This window comes from Megascapheus bottae, chromosome 6 (genome assembly GCF_031878675.1).
Source record: "Megascapheus bottae isolate mThoBot1 chromosome 6, mThoBot2.hap1, whole genome shotgun sequence".
Classification (NCBI taxonomy): Eukaryota; Metazoa; Chordata; class Mammalia; order Rodentia; family Geomyidae; genus Megascapheus; species Megascapheus bottae.
Genome location: NC_143514.1, coordinates 3,871,647 through 3,889,005, shown reverse-complemented (window position 1 = coordinate 3,889,005; position 17,359 = coordinate 3,871,647). Strand labels below are relative to the sequence as shown.

Sequence of the window (17,359 nt, the reverse complement as noted above, 5' to 3'; positions counted from 1 at the left end):
CCCATAGACAAAGAGGAAGGAGCAAAGCACCAAAAATGCATTGGAGAAAAGGCCAAAATCATGAAGATACCAACCAGCTATTTATGCACCTGCTTAAAATTAAATCCACTGCAACCATGTAAATGTCAACAAATGCAGACTGTTCATGATAGTGACACTGTACGACTGCCACAAGTGCTTCGGCAAGCAGTACACTAAGATCCAGTCATTCATTCCTTTGAGGTTTTCTTGTATATTTTGTCTTTAAAATAGATGTTCAAATTCACATCTGTGATTTTAGTGCACTGTTGGAAGATGGGATCTCAATCACTGAATTTTTTTTTTTGCCAGTCCTGGGCTTGAGCTCAGGGCCTGAGCACTGTCCTTGGACTTTCTTAAGGCTAGCACTCTACCACTTGAGCCTCAGCACCACTTCTGGCTTTTTGCTATGTATGTGGGGTGCCAAGGAATCGAACTCGGGTCTTCGTGCATGCTAGGCAAGCACTCTACCACTAAGCCAAACTCCCGGCCCCGTTAATCACTGAATTTTAACTTCAAGATAGCTTTTTACTGCCCACATGTTTCTTAGTCCCTGCTCTATTTAATACCAGATTTATTATTAAGAGGAGTTCTCTAGTAATGGGAAATAAAAGCAAAACCAGTTTTCTTTCTTTAGATTGAAATTTTGTTTGTAAAATGAAGATTTAAATACCGAGTGTCTTACTCTCCTTTGTAACTTGTAGAGTTGAATATGTTAACCATAATCCTGCTGTAACTAGTTATTTTATTTATTTATTTTGCCAGTCCTGGGGCTTGAACTCAGGGTCTAGGTACTGTCCTTGGCACTTTTTGTGCAAGGCTAATGGTATGCCACTTGAGCCACAGTGCCACTTCTGTATTTTTCTGTGTATGTGGTACTGAGGAATCAAACCCAGAGCTTTGTGCATGGTAAGGGAGCACTCTACCACTAGGCTATGCTCCCGCCCCTGTAATTAGTTATTAAAAACATCATTTCTCCTACCCTCCTACCCTTCTTCTCTACCTCTTTCCTTTCCTTTCCTTTCCTTTCCTTTTCTTTCCTTTCCTTTCCTTTCCTTTCCTTTCCTTTCCTTTCCTTTCCTTTCTTTCCTTTCCTTTCTTCCTTCTTTTTTTCCTTCTCCTCCTCCTCCTCCTCTCTTTCTTCTTCTCTTCATCCTTTCCTCCTTCTCCTTGTACCATTTTTTTTAATGGGGCTGGAGTTGGGACTCAGTACTTGACTCATACCAGGAGAGCTATACCCACTGAACCCCTAGTTGGCACAGTGTTCTGTAACCAAGAGTAACTCTCAATCCAGTCTCTTCTTTCAAAGTCTCTCCTCTTCAATCTTTCAGAATGCTAGTGGTTGCAAAAAAAAGGGGGGGGGAATTTTTTCATGTTATTTCACAAAACAGGATTGGGTGATGTGGAATTCCAGGATTCTCACCAATATCCCAAGTTTTTTCCTTACTTCTCTTTGGCCATCTCAGGATGCTTAATTGTTCTTTACATTTTCTTTCTTCATGGTGCTAATGTGGTTGGCCACACATTATAAATGAAGATGATACTATCCAGAAACAGAAAGGGGACAGTCTTCTGTTGAGTGTCCCTTTTAAGGCCCAAGGAACTCTTTTCTAGGTATCCAGAGTTGTGTCATGGGCCTATGCAGATTAGGTGTGCCTGGCTTATTAGGCTAATCCATATCCCTCCTCTAGTAATAAAGATGGTAATTGCTCTCTCGGAAGTATGCCATACCTGAGAATAAATTACACAGGAAAACCCCTAAGTTTTTGTCAATAAGGAAGGAAACGGGACATGTGAACTTTGAGTAACTGTGCTGTTAGCACCTGCATTTAGAAGCCAGCCATCATGTGAGAGATGATGAGATTCAAAACTCATTAATAAGCCGGTGACTCACTCATGCCTGTAATCCTAGCTACTCAGGAGGCTGAGATTTGAATGTTGAGGTTCAAAGTCAGCCTTAAGCAGGAAAGTCTATGAGATTCTGGCAAGAAGAGGAAGAAGGAGAAGAAGAAGGAGAAAGAGGAGGAGGAGGAGGAGGAAGAGGAAGCAGCAGCAGCAGCAGACTGCTAATAGCAAAATATCACACATAGTATAATAGGATGACTACTTTCTTCTTAACTTTGCAATTATGGCAATAATATCTACACTTTAAATACCATACTGGGTTTTTAGCCAGGGCAATAAAACAAAAAACAAAACAAGGCATTTGAAAGGAAATAAGTATTCATCTTTATCTTCATTTACTGGTTTAAAAAGTGGAAAGATACATAATTGTTGTACGTCATTGACACCTTAATCTTTCAACATTTTCCTCTAGTAGGAAATTCCATCTCAAAGTGTATTGTTTGATGAGAGTGTATCCATTTCAGTTCAATTTTATTGACAGCAGAGAAAACATTTTTCCATCATTTACTGTCAAAGTATTTAAGACTTTGATTTTTAAAGTGAGTTTCCAGTAGAGAGCATATAGTTGGGTCATATCTGTGTAGTGAGTCTCCAAAATCGTCCTTTAGCATTTCCTGTAGGAAATTTCCTGGTAACAATGTAATAACCTCTGTATTGTTTATCTGAGAATGCCTTGATTTCTTCTTCATTTATGATAGGTTGTTTTACTACACATAGGGATTTTTTTGGAACCAATCCTGGGCTTGGAACTTAGGGGTTGGGCATTGTCTCTGAGTTTTTGTTGTTGTTGTTGTTTTCCTTGTTTTTATTTTTATTTTTAAATCAAGGCTAGTGCTCTACCACTGAGTAACCCCTCCATTTCTGGCTTTTAGTTAACTGGAGATGAGTCTCATAGCCTTTCCTGCCTGGATTGGCTTTGAACCACAATCCTCAGATCTCAGCCTCCTGAGTTGCTGGATGACAGGCGTGGGCCACTGGCACCTGTCTCTCTCAAGCTTTGTCACTATTTGGCACATTGTTATCCATCACTTTTGACCAGTACAACCAAAATATTTGCATTTGAGTGTTTCTGTAAAGGCCACCTTTGTGCAGCTTTAACACTGCATGGGTGCTGAGGTGAACTAATGAAGAGCATTTCCAGCTAGACTTCTTGGAAGCCACAGACTTTTTGCAATGCTAGAGCTCAGGCCCTGTGCATACTGGGCAAATGTCGCCCTTTCTTTTTAAAGAGCCAATTTGCTTTTATTGGTGCATATCAACTCTATCAAACAATAGATTTCATGATGTTTCCACACATGCAAAAAATATACTGTTGTCATATTCTGTCTTCATTCTCTCTTGTCCCTGTTTTTTTTCCTGCTGCCCCTCTGCTACCACACTTCTTTTGGGAATGAGGTCCATTATTCTCCTTCAGGTAATTACTATTTTTCCATACTGAATTATTTCAAATATTGCCGAGCAATTGGGATAGGACCAGGGTACATTAAAATGTCACGGAGCTCATGGTCTGCTGAAAACCTTTATTTTTACTGTTCTGAAGAAAAGAAGGAAGGAAGGAAGGAAAGAAGGAAGGAAGGAGAAGGGAAGGGAAGGGAAGGGAAGGGAAGGAAGGAAGGAAGGAAGGAAAGAAAGAAAGAAAGAAAGAAAGAAAGAAAGAAAGAAAAAAAAAAAGAAATTGACCCAGAGACTTTTTAACCAGTTTGGGCATTGCTTTTATGGAGAACATAAGAGCTTCTCACTCTGCCATTCTCACTGACATCATCCTTTAATGAGTCCCTTTTACTGAATAGATGCAGCAGAAGTAATGGTGAATGTCTCCCAAGGCAAGGTCAGAAGAGGTGATGCAATTTCCACCTTGGTCTCTCTTGAGACACTTACCCTGCAACGAGTGATAAATGGTGACAGCCACCATTTTGGAAGAATGCCCCATATGGAGGGGCTATGTGACAGTGTTAGAGACAACAGCCTAGAGACATAAGTCCAGCCGCAAGCTAGTATTTACTAGTGCACCTGTATCTTCTGGGGGTCCTGCCACTTTGTGCTACGTGGGGTAGGGCTGAATACTGGCCACTGACTGAGCTGGCTCTCAGCAATGTTACTATTTTGTACTCTTTTAAGTTTTAGAGTCACACACACACACAACAGTTAGTAGACAGGTATCTGAAAGAGGTGTGTATTGATGCCCACAAACTTGTTCTGGTAGTAGCTTGGGGTAGAAGCTAGAAGGACCTCCAGGGAACTGTTAATAAAAGGGAAATGTTCTCCAAATTGCTTCTAGTAGAAACTTAGTCACCCTCAAGGAGACTGTTGAGAACAGATTAAAGGAAAGTGAAAAAGATGTTACTGAAAATTGAAGAGAAGGGGACCTTTGTGGCACAGAAGTGATGGATCAGTTTTACTCCTGCAGATACGAGGGCAAAAAAATACACTGTCATTGTTTTTAAGCCACTACATTTAAGGCTGGCTTATAACACACTAAATAATTGAAATAAAATGGTAGTTTTAATTTGCATTTCCCTGACGACTAGTCATATTTAGTATCTTCTCACATACCAACAAGCTATTTATATATTTTCTTTTTTAAAGTATCTGTTCAAATTTGTGCCCATTTTTTAATTAGGCAATTTATTTTGTAATTAGTTGCAAGAGTTCTTTTTTGTTTTGGATGCAAGATTATTATTTTTTGAAGATATATGCACCGTGGCTGTCTCCATCTGGACTCAATTTGGCATTTCTCTTCTTTCCTTTCTTCTTTTTTTTTTGTTTAGGTGGTAGTACTGGAATTTGAACTCAGGGCATCATGCTTGCTAGGCAGCCACTCTACTGCTGAACCATACCTATAGCCAGTTATTTTAAGGAGAGTTTCGCTTATTCTGTCCCTATCCCTACCCCTAGGCATGTGCCTAGACCACAATCTGCCATTTTTGAGGCGAAAACAGGCATGCACCACCACACTCTCTTAAGAGAGAGTCTCATGATTTTGATGCCCAAGCTGGTCTGGAACTGTGATCTTCTAGTTCTCTCTCAGCCTTCTGGGAAGTGAGGATCACAGATGTAGACCACACACACTGCTAGGGATTGAGAAGGGGATCTCATGAAGTTTTCTGCTCAAACTGGTCTCGAACTAAAGCTGTTTCAAATCAGGCTCCTAAGTAACTAGGATTGCAGGCATGAGCCCCACCAGTGCCCAGTGCCCAGCTTACATTATCTTAATGTTGACTTCAGAAAGGCTGAAGTTTTTATTTTTTCTTTTTTTCTTCCTTCCTTCCTTCCTTTCTTTCTCTTTCTTTTCTTTTGTTTTGCCAGTCCTGGGGCTTGAACTCAGGGCCTGGGCACTGTCCCTGAGCTTCTTTCACTCAATGGTAGCGCTCTACCACTTGAGCCACAGTGCCACTTCTGGCTTTTTCTGTGTATGTGGTACCAAGGAATCCAACTCAAGGTTTTCTGCATGCTAGGCAAGCACTCTACCACTAGGCTAAACTCCTGGCCCCAAGCCTGAAGTTTTGAAAATCTTAAAAAAGCAAGATTTATCCTCCTTCTGAGTAGTTTTAATGTTCCCCAAATGTTTCAGAAATGTTCTAAAGCAGGGGCTCATTGTTGCCATTTTCAGATGATGAAACTGAAAGTCAGAGAGGTAAACTTAACAGTAAGTCTTTTAAAATGAAGTTAACAAGAAACAGTGTCAGGGATTAACACCAATCAACACCAATCTTCACCTTTTATTGCAATACTCTCCTGCCAAGCCTACATTAGAAACTAAACCTTGGTTTATTGTGACTGGAGAAGCCACCACACCTCTACTAACAGACCTCAGCTGCTTCAGCAGGAAAATAACACTTTCATTACAGAAGCACCATGAAGACACTGGTAGATGAAAAGATATTGCAAACTGACTATCACCTTGTCCTTATCTACTGAAACTATGGTAAGGAATTGGTTTGTTTCCTTTTACTTGTTCATTCTTTTGGGGGAAATTTGGTTTTTTTTCTTAACCCTACCAAAAATGCTAGGAAGTTATTTTTTGCCTCACCTTTTACCCTCTTGGATTATTCATAATTTCTAATTATTTGAGGACTGGGGATCAAATCCAGGACCTGGCACATGTTAAATACATTTTATTATTGAGTCCCATTCTCAGTCCTATAAACGTAACCTAAAAATGTATATGGCACACGTGACTCATGCCTGTAAGCTTAGTTGGTGGAGGCAGGAAACTCTGTGAGATTCTTTTCTCCATGTAAACACCAAAAAAGCTAGAGGTGGAGTTGTGGCTCAAGTGGTAGAACACTAGCCTTAAACTAGCCCTCAGGCCCTGAGTTCGAGCCCCAGGACGAGAGAGAGAGACAGAGACATAGAGACACAGAGAAGCGAGAGAGAGGAGAAGAGAGGAAGGGGGAGGACGGAGAAAAGAAAATGGCATTCACCATTCCTTTATAATACTAAGGCTGCTTTTGTGTTGAAAATTGAAAGGTATTCTTCTTACCTTTTTATGGCCTTTTAAAATCTGTAGATCTCAAAGTAGTAGAATGCCAGCTATGGTCAAGCAGGCTGAGTGAGCTCAAGGCCCGAGTTCAAGCCCCGGTATTCACACACACACCACACACATCTGTTAGAAACAGCTTGCTCAGACAGAGAACACTTGTGCCCACCAGTGGAGTAGAGCAAAGAGCTGGGCAGAGCCAGGTCCAACATTCTCTGTTGACTGTGCAGCTGTGGGGAAGTGGAGGATTATGGGAGTGAAGGCTGCTTCATGGCAGGAAACTCCACATCACCATAGAAAGACAGGCACTTGCCAGCACAAGACCCTTTCTGATGTGTTCCACGGCTATAGATCTGCACACTCTTGGTGTTACATGTCTTTTTTAGACTCTAGTTCTTTATTTTGTCATATGATGTCTGGATATAGAAAATACTTTGGATTAGAAATCCTAAGTGTTTCAGGTTAATGAGTTGGCTATCTTGGTTTTTAGAAATAGATCATGTACTTTAAATTGCTTTCTACCATTCTGTTACCAATAAGGAAGAGGTGAGTGTGCTTTTATGTTTTACTTTATTTTCGGTGGTTGCGTATCTCGTAATTATTATTTTTTGTCAGTCAAATGGTTAAATGCCAGATTATATGACTCAACCTAATTACACTGTGAATAATCTTCTTTAAATGAGATTTGATTGAAATACCCAATTTGCTTCCGTACTGCTACTTGCTTGCCGCTTTTCCCTGCTTCTATTCGCGCGCACGTGTGTGTTTGTGTGTGTGTGTTTGTGTGTGTAACTAATACCGCTTCCCTTCTGTTTTTCTGCCTCACTCCATGGCTACTTAATGATTATTTCAATCTCTCCTGCAAATAGTTAAGATATCAGTAGTTTCAGAAATGTCACTAGACCACAGCCCTTTCCAAGCCCTTTCCACCATTGGATGGAGCTGTTTAAGAAACAGATCTCTAAACTAAGGCAAGGAACTAACATCTACCATCCAGAGACTATAAATGTTCTTCCAAGCCATACATAGTGCCACCTGGTGGCTCTACACATAAATCATGCCTTTCCTTTGGGCTTCCCTTTATAAAAATTTGGGGATATGAGAAACAGCTCCTGATTGGGCTCTGCCAAGGTTTGTAAATGACACTCTTATTCTAGAAGTGGCCCAGGCCTGACCATGTCTTTAACAACTTTCAATGAGGCAATGCCTCTGAGGGTGTGATGTGATCTGCCTTCTGGCTAGAACTCTCCTTCCAAGCAAGAGTCCATAAGACTCCACAAGAGACATGGCAGAGGAGCACTTGTCAAAATCCATTGTAGAGATACCCTTGGCACCAAGGGGAGCTATTCCTCACTCTAGGCCAAACTTGAAGTGTGTTGGAAACACTGTCATTTGAAGCAATTGGGGAAGATCTCCCCAATTGGAGTGAAGCAATGACTCCTTTAGTGATGCCTCTCATCCACATGTGGTGTTTCCAACTCTGGGCAAATCCAAAGGACACTGCTTCTTGGCACCTACAGTGGGAATGGAGCTGGAATCAGACTGTAAAGAACTATACATCTTTCTGTACAAAGTCTTCCTGTTCAAGATTCAGTTCCTTTTCTTTTAGTATATGAGGGGAGGTGGTCCTACAACAGTACCAGAAGGCCCTATGGCACTACCTAGATATAAGGTTGACTGCTGCGTCCTGTCCTCTTTTTTCTGTCATCTGTCAACCAAGTCGGAATCAGCCAATGAATTTAATTCATTACCGAATAGTAAAAGGACTGCAGCAGTGACTCATAGGCAGAAGACTGAGTTGCAGTCTCATTAACTGTGCCAGGGAGAAATTTAGTGAAGTACTAAGTCTTGCATAGGACGTTGGGTAAGTATTATGCACACAACACTAAACTGAATTAAGGGATCAACCATCAAAATTTTATTAGGACCCCAAGTGTTGAGTTCCTTTGGGCTTCAATGGGTTACCAGTGGTAAAATGAGAATTTCATTGCTAATTTTTTTTTTGGTGGGTCATGGGATTTGAACTCTAAGGCCTAGGAGCTGTCCCTGAGCACTTCAGCTCAAGGCTACCGTCCTACCCCTGGATCCACAGCTCCATGTCCTCCTTCCTTTCTTTGGTGATTAATTAGAGATAAGTCTCAGGTTCTTTAATGTCCGGACTGGCTTTGAATTGCAGTCCTCGGATCTCAGCCTCCTGAGCAGCTAAGATTACAGGTATAAGCCACCGTGCTCAGCACATTTCTAAATGTTGTTTCGAACTCCTGTCCAGCTTACATCAAATAATTATTAGTCTTATTCAACAGGCTCTCCTCACCAACAGAAAGCACTCATCAACTACTTATTAAATCCAAACATACTAATCATTGAATATAAGCCTGGGCAATGACATTGTCATGAATGTTAATCACTGTTGTGTAGCAGAGAATGAAAATCAATCCCAGTGTGAACCAGTGGGCATGTGACTTTGCTCTCCTTTAAGCTGTAAAATAACAATCATACAACAGTTCTAAAGCCCAATGAACAAGCATGCTATATAAATCATTAATATAAGCATAAGCCATACCATGATTGGCAAGATTGCATCTTAAGAATGCATTGCTTTTTCTCCTAAAGCTCAGGGGAGGGTTTGGAAACTTTTTTTCTTAAAAACAGGAAAAATTCGGAAGTAAATGGTGAAAGCAAAGGGAAATTCCTGACCTTATAAAGGTACTTTGTAGAGAAGAACCCAGTTTATTTAGATATTCTGTTCTTAGGAAAGGCTAATGTAGTTTCTTTTACAACAAAAATGTAGATAGGGGCCGGGAGTTTGGCCTAGTGGTAGAGTGCTTGCCTAGCATGCACAAAGACTCAGGTTTGATTCCTTGGTACCACATACGTAGAAAAACACTGGAAGTGGTACTGTGGCTCAAGTGGCAGAAATTCCAAGAACCCTGCCCAAGGCCCTGAGTTCAAGTCCCAAGACTGGCAAAAAAATACTGTAGATAAGATACACCATACCTGCAGTCAGGTCAGAGAAAAAGATGAATTATAAACAAATGTTGTGACAGTTGTTTTTTTCAAAGATTACATCCAAGAACGGAAATTAAATGTTTCGAGTCGCTTTTATCCAATAGCAGGGTGTTTCTCAGTGTGTTATGAGTCCTTTAATCACTAAAACATTAAAACCCAAAATACCATATGCGCTCCAGTTTTTTGTGTGGTCCTGCAGACAAGGTGTTACAATGTCTCCAGGGCTTTGTTCCAAAGCTCAGGCACAAGTGATACTCCTATTTCCACCTCTCAAGTAGCTTGTGTTCAGTTGACCGCTCCTTGGAAATCAGTTGTTGTCTGTAAAGTGAAATGATTTCATTTCTGTCATGGGACACACCTGGGCCTGGATGACACTAATACAAAGCAATCTGGAGGAACTGTCCTGTTAATAAAGATTTGAGGATGCAAAAACTAATAGCTTGTATAGAGAAGCAGGCAGCTTTAGTTTACCCCAAGGCAGAAGGGAGTTTTACTTGGTTTCAGCAATCGTTTGTTCATTGTATGAGTGATACTTTTCAACTGTTTGGCTCTGTATACATGTGACAAAGGATCCCTGGTGAATCGGAGCAACAAGAGAGATCAGAAGGAACAGTACCAATCTTACCACTGAACTGAAATGCTATAACTTGGGTATCTGTAACCAACCCCACAAGTTTGGTCTAGAAGATGGCAAATATTTCCTGGTGCCAAACTTTTGAATGTTTTCATTGATTCTCAGGGTTCAAAAGAAAAAAAAATTTTTTTTTGGTCGTGAGGCTTGAACTCAGGGCCTGTGCTCTGTCCCTGAGCTCTTTGTCTTAAGGCTAATGCTCTATCACGTGGAGTAATAGCTCCAATTCCAGTTTTCTGAGGGTTAGTGTTCCTGCCCAGGCTGACTGTGACCTGCTATTCTCAAATCTCAGCTTCCTGAGTAGCTAAGATTATAGGCGTGAGCCACCAATGGCTGGCTGAGGACATATTTCTTAATAATTGCTTGAATGAAGCTCTCGAGTTCTAGTCTAAAACACCACTAATATCTCTCAGAATCTGTCAGCAGAAAGTTATGTCTTAGTTGGACATACTGGTCTTAGGATCATCAGAACCCAAGCTCTCCATAGTCTACAGCCTCTAAGCAGCTCAAGTCAGTGGGTGTTCTATAAAAAGCAAGTAGTCTATGGATGCCAAATGTTTGTTTAAAAATACTCTCCAGGAGGTGGCTGCTCCCAAAACTGAACACAGAGATGCCAATCTATCAGTTAATTCAGAATTGTGTCAACTAGCAAAACCAAAAATGAAGGCTACTTTGCTATCCCAAAGCAGTTTCCTGTGAATTTAACTAGCTCAATGCTGGCACTGTCACAAGGATTCATATAGTCTCTTCTCGTTTCTGAGATTCGGTTTTCTACTGTCTATCCAGATCAACAAGTTACTCTTCCTCTAGGTTTTAACCAGGCCAAAGTTAAAACAACACATATTTTGCAGGACAGGGGAGTTTCTGTACATTTCACCGGGTAAGATTCATTCACTTACCCGTTTCACTTAACTAGTATTCTTGCTCATCCTTTGCCCCAATCTCTTGTATTGAAGCTCAAGGCCATTTCTAATGGTTTGGTACTCAGGGAAGAAAAAACTGGTCAATATCTTCCTATTTATATGTGGGTGGGGTCAATTGTTAGACTAGATGATGTGTTATCCTTTAATAATTAAATGTCTATTACTTCGCCTAATGCTCTTTCAAATGTTTGTGAACCACGAATGAACCACACTCTCAATCCAACATCACACACTCATCAATTTCACTAGTTTTCCAGGGCAGGAGTCCGAGTGACTAGACATTGGAAACTATTTGTATTATCACGCTCTCTCTGCAGTCTTCATTCGGTATCATTGGCTCTACAGAAATTCGGGTCAGTTCTCGAAGCACAGACAGTAGGCATGCTCCAATGCTTAAAGCTCTTAACAAATCTAGCTTAGTAGGTTTACCCCAGCATTCTGGGCTGTTTTACCTTACTAGCTGTTTTACTTTTCACAAACATGTATTCACATTTCCTGTTTGATGTCACTTTGAACATTCTGCCTCTCACTTGTGATTGTTTTCTGTCCTGAAAAAAGCTGTGTCTTAATTGCTTTTATTAATGGCGGTTCAATCCTCCAGTTATTTCCTTATTCTAGTAGAGGGTCACAGCTTTCTACAACCATATGAAGAAACCATACGGTTTTTCCCTGGTTTTTCCCAGCATGGTCTTCCTCCTCGAGTGTCATGCCATCTTGTCATGAAGAGCAGCACCAGGCAGCACACTCTTATCAGGATCATCAGGGGCCTTTCTATGTGCACTGCTTTTAAATTTGGGGAAAGGGTTGATCATGGAGCCTGAACTCTGGGTCTGGGAACTGTCCCTGAGCTCTTTTGCTAAAGGCTAGTGCTCAACCACTTCGAGCCACAGCCATCACTTCCAGTTTCCTGGTGACTTAACTGGAGATAAGTCTTAACTTTCCTGCTGGGGCTGGCTTCTGAAATCCTCAGATCTCAGCTTCCTCAGCAGCTAAGATTATGGGTGTAAGCTACTAGTCTCTGGCTTATACTGCTTTTAAAATGATAGAACACATAATAGTTTCCTTCCCTCTCTAAAGCCAGCAAAATACTTAAGTCTGAAGTATAAGCGAAATGCTACAGGAAAAATACTTTCCACTTTAGGGAAATCATCCTGTTCCTCCTAGAATTCTTTTACTTCTAGAATTATCAACAATCCTGAAGGGACCCCAGAAGATTCTATCTCAGGGTGTAGAGAAACTGGATGACCTTTCCTCTGGAACATGCCTCAAATCAGTTTAAGATATTTAACATGGGAACCTTGAAAAAACCTCTCACTTGGCATATTTTCTGGAAATTGTGACAGAACACAGAGAAACAAAAGTTTTTGCTTGAAGTTCCTTGCTAAAAAAAACTCCTGTTTGAAAGGTCCAATTAGAGTTAGTCACTAAACCAAGAATATTCCTTCTGTTATATTTGACAGAAAGGATGAAAGTATACACTTCTCAATTTAAGTGGACAGTTGAAGTATTTCCTTAAGCTGTGGATTTGATATAGAAAATAAGATCAATGCATGGTTATAGGTCTATCTAGAAGACAGTTTTAATAATGTACACCAACAAAGTTTAAAGAATATAAATTAGGGTGATATTCAGCCTTCTTTGTTATAAGAAAATGATGTGTTCACATTAAGCTAATTTGGTGCATCACGCTGGTGTCATTCAGTAAGATGAGCTCCCCGAATCAGGGGCCAGATGGCGGATGCAAAAGTCTTTTGGTAGAATACATCTCTATAAAGGATGATGTGGCGTTGTATTTGGTGACCAGGCTGACACTGAATGCAACTCAGTCACGGTATTTAAATCACATTAAGACTTTCTTTTATTTATGGCTCTTCTTGTGATTTTATCCGGCTTTATGTCTAATTGCTATAGCCTCCATGTGGTAATAGGATATGTGACCAGCTCTGCTTTTTATCTCTGCCAGAATGAACTCTGAATTTCCAGAACATCCCACAAGTTAGTTTCACAAACTAATTATAATGAAGCATAAGCTTAATTAAAAGGATATTACTTTTATATGCCATTCTAAATATTTTTTATGTTATTTAGGCCAATTACATTAGTGTTAGTGGGGGCACTTTTCAGTTTTAATAACCTAGTATTACGAGGTGAGAGGACAGACAAGAGGATGTGTGGGTCCAGGTCTCACTGTTAGGAAAACTAACATCAGAACAAATTCAGAGTTTTAGTTTGGTGAAGGCAGCGAACAACCCAGAACTAGAAATCAAATTAGGCTAACTGGGTTAGCAGTTAGGATAACTACTTTTCTCTGTTTCTTCCAGAAACAACCATAGATTTCGAATCTGCTTTCATCCTTGTCACTCTTTGAGCCCTCACCAGTTGAGCCCCGTCAGAAACACATTTGTTTCTGTATTTACACATCAAAACAGAAAATAATAAGCAGCACTAACAGCCTGCTAGGTATGGGGACTGACTTCATAACCTAGTGCTCCCAGGAAGGGGCCAGGACCATCGAGGTGGGGCTTACCCCTGGCAATCCATTAGAGGAAGGAGCATGCCTCTCTTGTCCATCATCACCAAGGTGGTCAGCTAAATTGATCCTGATGTTTCCTTTGCTTCCAAACTTCGAACTTCTGTGGAGCTTCAACTCAGGGCCTGGGTATTGTCCCCGAGCTTTTGTGCTCAAGGATATAACTGTACCACTTTGAGCCTGACTTTTGACTTACTATTTAGTGTCTTAAATCAGCAGAAATAAGATGTCATACTAAAGGAAATACACAATATCAGATGTTTAATAAGGAGATGGACCTTTAAAATTATGCCTGTGGGATTGTTTTTTTTTTTTCTCTGTAAGTTTCTATCATTATTTTGAATGGCCTTAAGACTTTGTTGCACTGTCTTTCTAGGTGAGAAGAAATTTTATGAAGCTAAGAGACTGAATCATCTCCCCAAACAGCTTAACTATATAAAGTATTAATGAGTTCTGGAAATTCACAGTTGACTTTTTTTGAGTCAACTTGAATTCAGGGCCTGGGTTCTTTCCTTGGGCTTTTTTGCTCAAGGCTAGCATCTTACCATTGAAGCCATAGCTCTACTTCTAGCTGTCTGGTAGTTGACTAGAAACAAATCTCATAGACTTTACTGCCTGGGCTGGCTTGGAACCACAATCTTTAGACCTCAGCATCCTGTGTGAGCTACCAGGGCCTGGCTCAGTCTTTCATTTTTTTGTGGGTAAACCTTTGGTTCTGAAAATGCATGGCAATAGGTATTTCAAATTAATAGTTAAGTCATTTTAAGCAAAGATAAATGTAAGGAAAAATATCATCTAAAACCACTCTCCTCATTAGAAAAAAAAGGAAAAGAAGGCAAAAGAAAATGATGGAAAACAAATCACGGAATTAAAAAAAAAAATACTCATTTTAAGCTAGATGCTGGTGGAGCTCATACCTGTGATCCTAACTACTCAAAAAGCTCAGACATGAGGGCAGAGGCTCAATGCCAGAGGTTTAAAACCAGAAAATTCCATGGAACTGTTATCTCCAAATAGCTGCCCAAAAGCTGGAATTGGAATTGTGGCTCAAGTGTTAGAGAGGGTCACCCTTGTGTCATGATGCTAAGGGACAGCAGCTAAGTCCTGAGGAGGTCAAGTGCCAATACCAGTACAAAACAGGGAAAAGGGTTCTGGTAAAGAAGCTGAATTAATCAAGGTTTGTTGATCAACATGACATTTCTAGGCAAACTACACCCTGTAAGGACAGTAACCTAGCAAAAGTACAAATTTAAATCAATGAAACAGAGCGTGGACTGTCTCCACCAACTGCAAAAATAAGAAATGCTTCACTTATAGACATTATAATTTGCTTTAAGTCTTTTTTTATTTAGAGATTTTTTTTTTTCTGGTAAGGAGATATACCATAGGAAAGCAATTTCACTGACAGTGAGGTATGTATATACTCTACCAAAATACTCCTTATTTTACCTGTTTTTAACTTTATTTACATATTAGGGAAAGTATCAATGCATATCCTTGGTTCAACTCTTATTATATTAGCCAAACTACATGAAATTAAATGAAATGGTGCTTGCATACAAAACTGTTATTTGTAAGGGAATCTAATTTCAGATTAAAAGAACTAACTTTTGGAACAAGTTCAGAAGAATAATTACAACCTATCATGACCAAGACACCCGCACCATATTTTCCATTCCTCACAGCACATTTATTTCAATAATTCCTTTATGGAGGTTCTTAGCATGAGCATAGTGTTACACAATTTTTGTACATATAATCACATCCAAAACAAGTTCTAAATTTAAATTGTAAACATTCTCATCATATGTAGAAATATTTTGTGTATTAAGTTTTGCTAACTGATCAAATTTGGAAGATAATATAAATGAGAAAGCCTATTCTAAACTGTGTAGTGAGCATCATTATTAATTACATTTCTACAATGTTAAATAAAGTAAGAGGCAAACCTGTCCTTATAAGCATGTCAAATTTTAGGGAAAAGTGTTAAAAAGAAACAAATCTGTTAACAAAAAGATGTCTTGCCATAAAGAACATTAGATTTTTTTTTAACTCTATTATGATACAAAAATGGAAAGGGTAATAGCATCTTTGTTGACAAAGTAGGAGGTAGCATGGATGCACCACTTTATCGTCTGAGAAATGCAACTGGAGTAAAGACTATTTCCTTACCACAAATAATTTCCAGAACTATGTACAGATTTCTTTTAGAAATACTTGTTTAAACAAATCTCCCTCCACTTTTTAGTATAAAAAAAACCGTTCCATGTGATTTTAAAAAAACACTTACACATCTAGTTAGAATAGTACTCTGCCCTATTTGAGTGAACAGTCTCAAACTATGATGTACATGATATTTAATGCCCTACGTTGAGTGAATTTAGTTAGCAGTTCCTGGTATTATACAAAACACTAAATACATACAAACAAAATATAATATCTTGTTTTTCTATGCAAGTCTTGTGGGGAATCAACAGAGTTTTGGGTCTGGTAACACTGCAGAAAACACAATTTTCCTGTAAGTCTGTCTATAAGGTTCCATGGGTAACAGTTTATAAATGGCTCTTAGATGTAAGATTGTTTATTGAGCAAACCCAGTGAACCAACTTCACAAATTTTAAAAACACATCTTCCCCCTATATAAAATATATAGACTACTTACTGTGTTAATTATTCAGTTTGCTCTGATGTCAGTGTAATTCACTTTTCCCCATTTTCCTGCTTTAGTATTTATAAATGGATAATTTAATGTGGCTTACAAAAAAAAAAGACAATTTCAAATATACATCCAATTCAAATTTGCTATTTGAAAGGTTTCCTGGTTCTATGAAGCTGCTTCTGCCATTAGTAGAGAAAATGAAGTTTCTGTAATGGAGGCTGGCTTCTTAAGTAGTGATGTGACTTCCACCATGCCAGCGCCAGTCCGTGGAAGATTAGCGTTTACAATGTGTCGCTGTAAGTGCTTAATCCAGTCTTCCTGAACAGACAGTGGTCCTCGAAAGACTAAGCCACAAAACCTACAGAAGAAGTTGACAATTGTTTTCTTATCATAACAGATTCCATTTAAAACCAATTCATATACATTCTTGAAGCATAAGAAGTAAACTTCAAGGATGAACAAATATAGTAGTGGCAATCACTAGACTCTATTGAAAATGAACCTCTACAACAAGAGGGAAAAACTAGGGAAAAGGGAAGGGGCAACATTGTTCAAAAAGAAATGTTCTCATGGGGCCAGGAGTTTGGCCTAGTGGTAGAGTGCTTGCCTAGCATGCACGAAGACCCAGGTTCGATTCCTTGGTACCACATACATAGAAAAAAGCCAGAAGAGGTGCTGAGGTTCAAGTGGTAGAGCTCTAGCCTTGAGAAGACCAAGGACAGTGCTCAGACCCTGAGCTCAAGCCCAGGACTGGCAAAAAAAAAAAAGAAATGTACTCATTACCTGACTTATTTTACTATGAAACCCCTCTGTACAAATAGCTTTATAATAATAAAAAATTTAAAACACAAAACAAATAATAAAGCCACCATTTATGTATTATGAACACACACACACACACAAAGAAACAAACTTCATTATATACTATTTATAGCACTTGTCTGTCTGACAAGTTTCTAAATTAAGCCAGAATGACTGAATAGCAAAATTCCTTATCATTTCTAACAACTCACTTTTATAAACCATAATATAACAGAGGCCTTAGCCTAACATATAAAACTTGATTAGTTGCTAAAGTAAACAATAGTATATGATGAATTAAGCAATTTTTTTTGGGGGGGGGCAAGTTCTGGGCTTGAGCTCAGAGCCTGAGCACTGTCCTTGGGCTTTCTTAAGGCTAGAGCTCTACCACTTGAGCCTCAGC

At 39.4% G+C, this 17,359-nt stretch overlaps 1 protein-coding gene across 7 annotated transcripts in view; it reads right to left on the bottom strand.

Annotated features, from left to right (window-relative positions):
• Positions 1 to 14,828: 14,828 nt before the first annotated feature.
• Znf644 (zinc finger protein 644) overlaps positions 14,829 to 17,359 on the bottom strand; it is a 79,289-nt gene continuing 76,758 nt past the window's right edge. For 6 of the 7 annotated variants that reach the window (XM_090334114.1, XM_090334115.1, XM_090334119.1 and 3 more), the window contains one exon: positions 14,829 to 16,513. In XM_090334114.1, coding sequence (XP_090190240.1) covers positions 16,321 to 16,513 — 193 coding nt within the window. In that variant the 3' untranslated portion in view covers positions 14,829 to 16,320. The remainder of the gene's footprint in view (positions 16,514 to 17,359) is intronic. The other variant, XM_090334118.1, reaches the window with a different exon arrangement.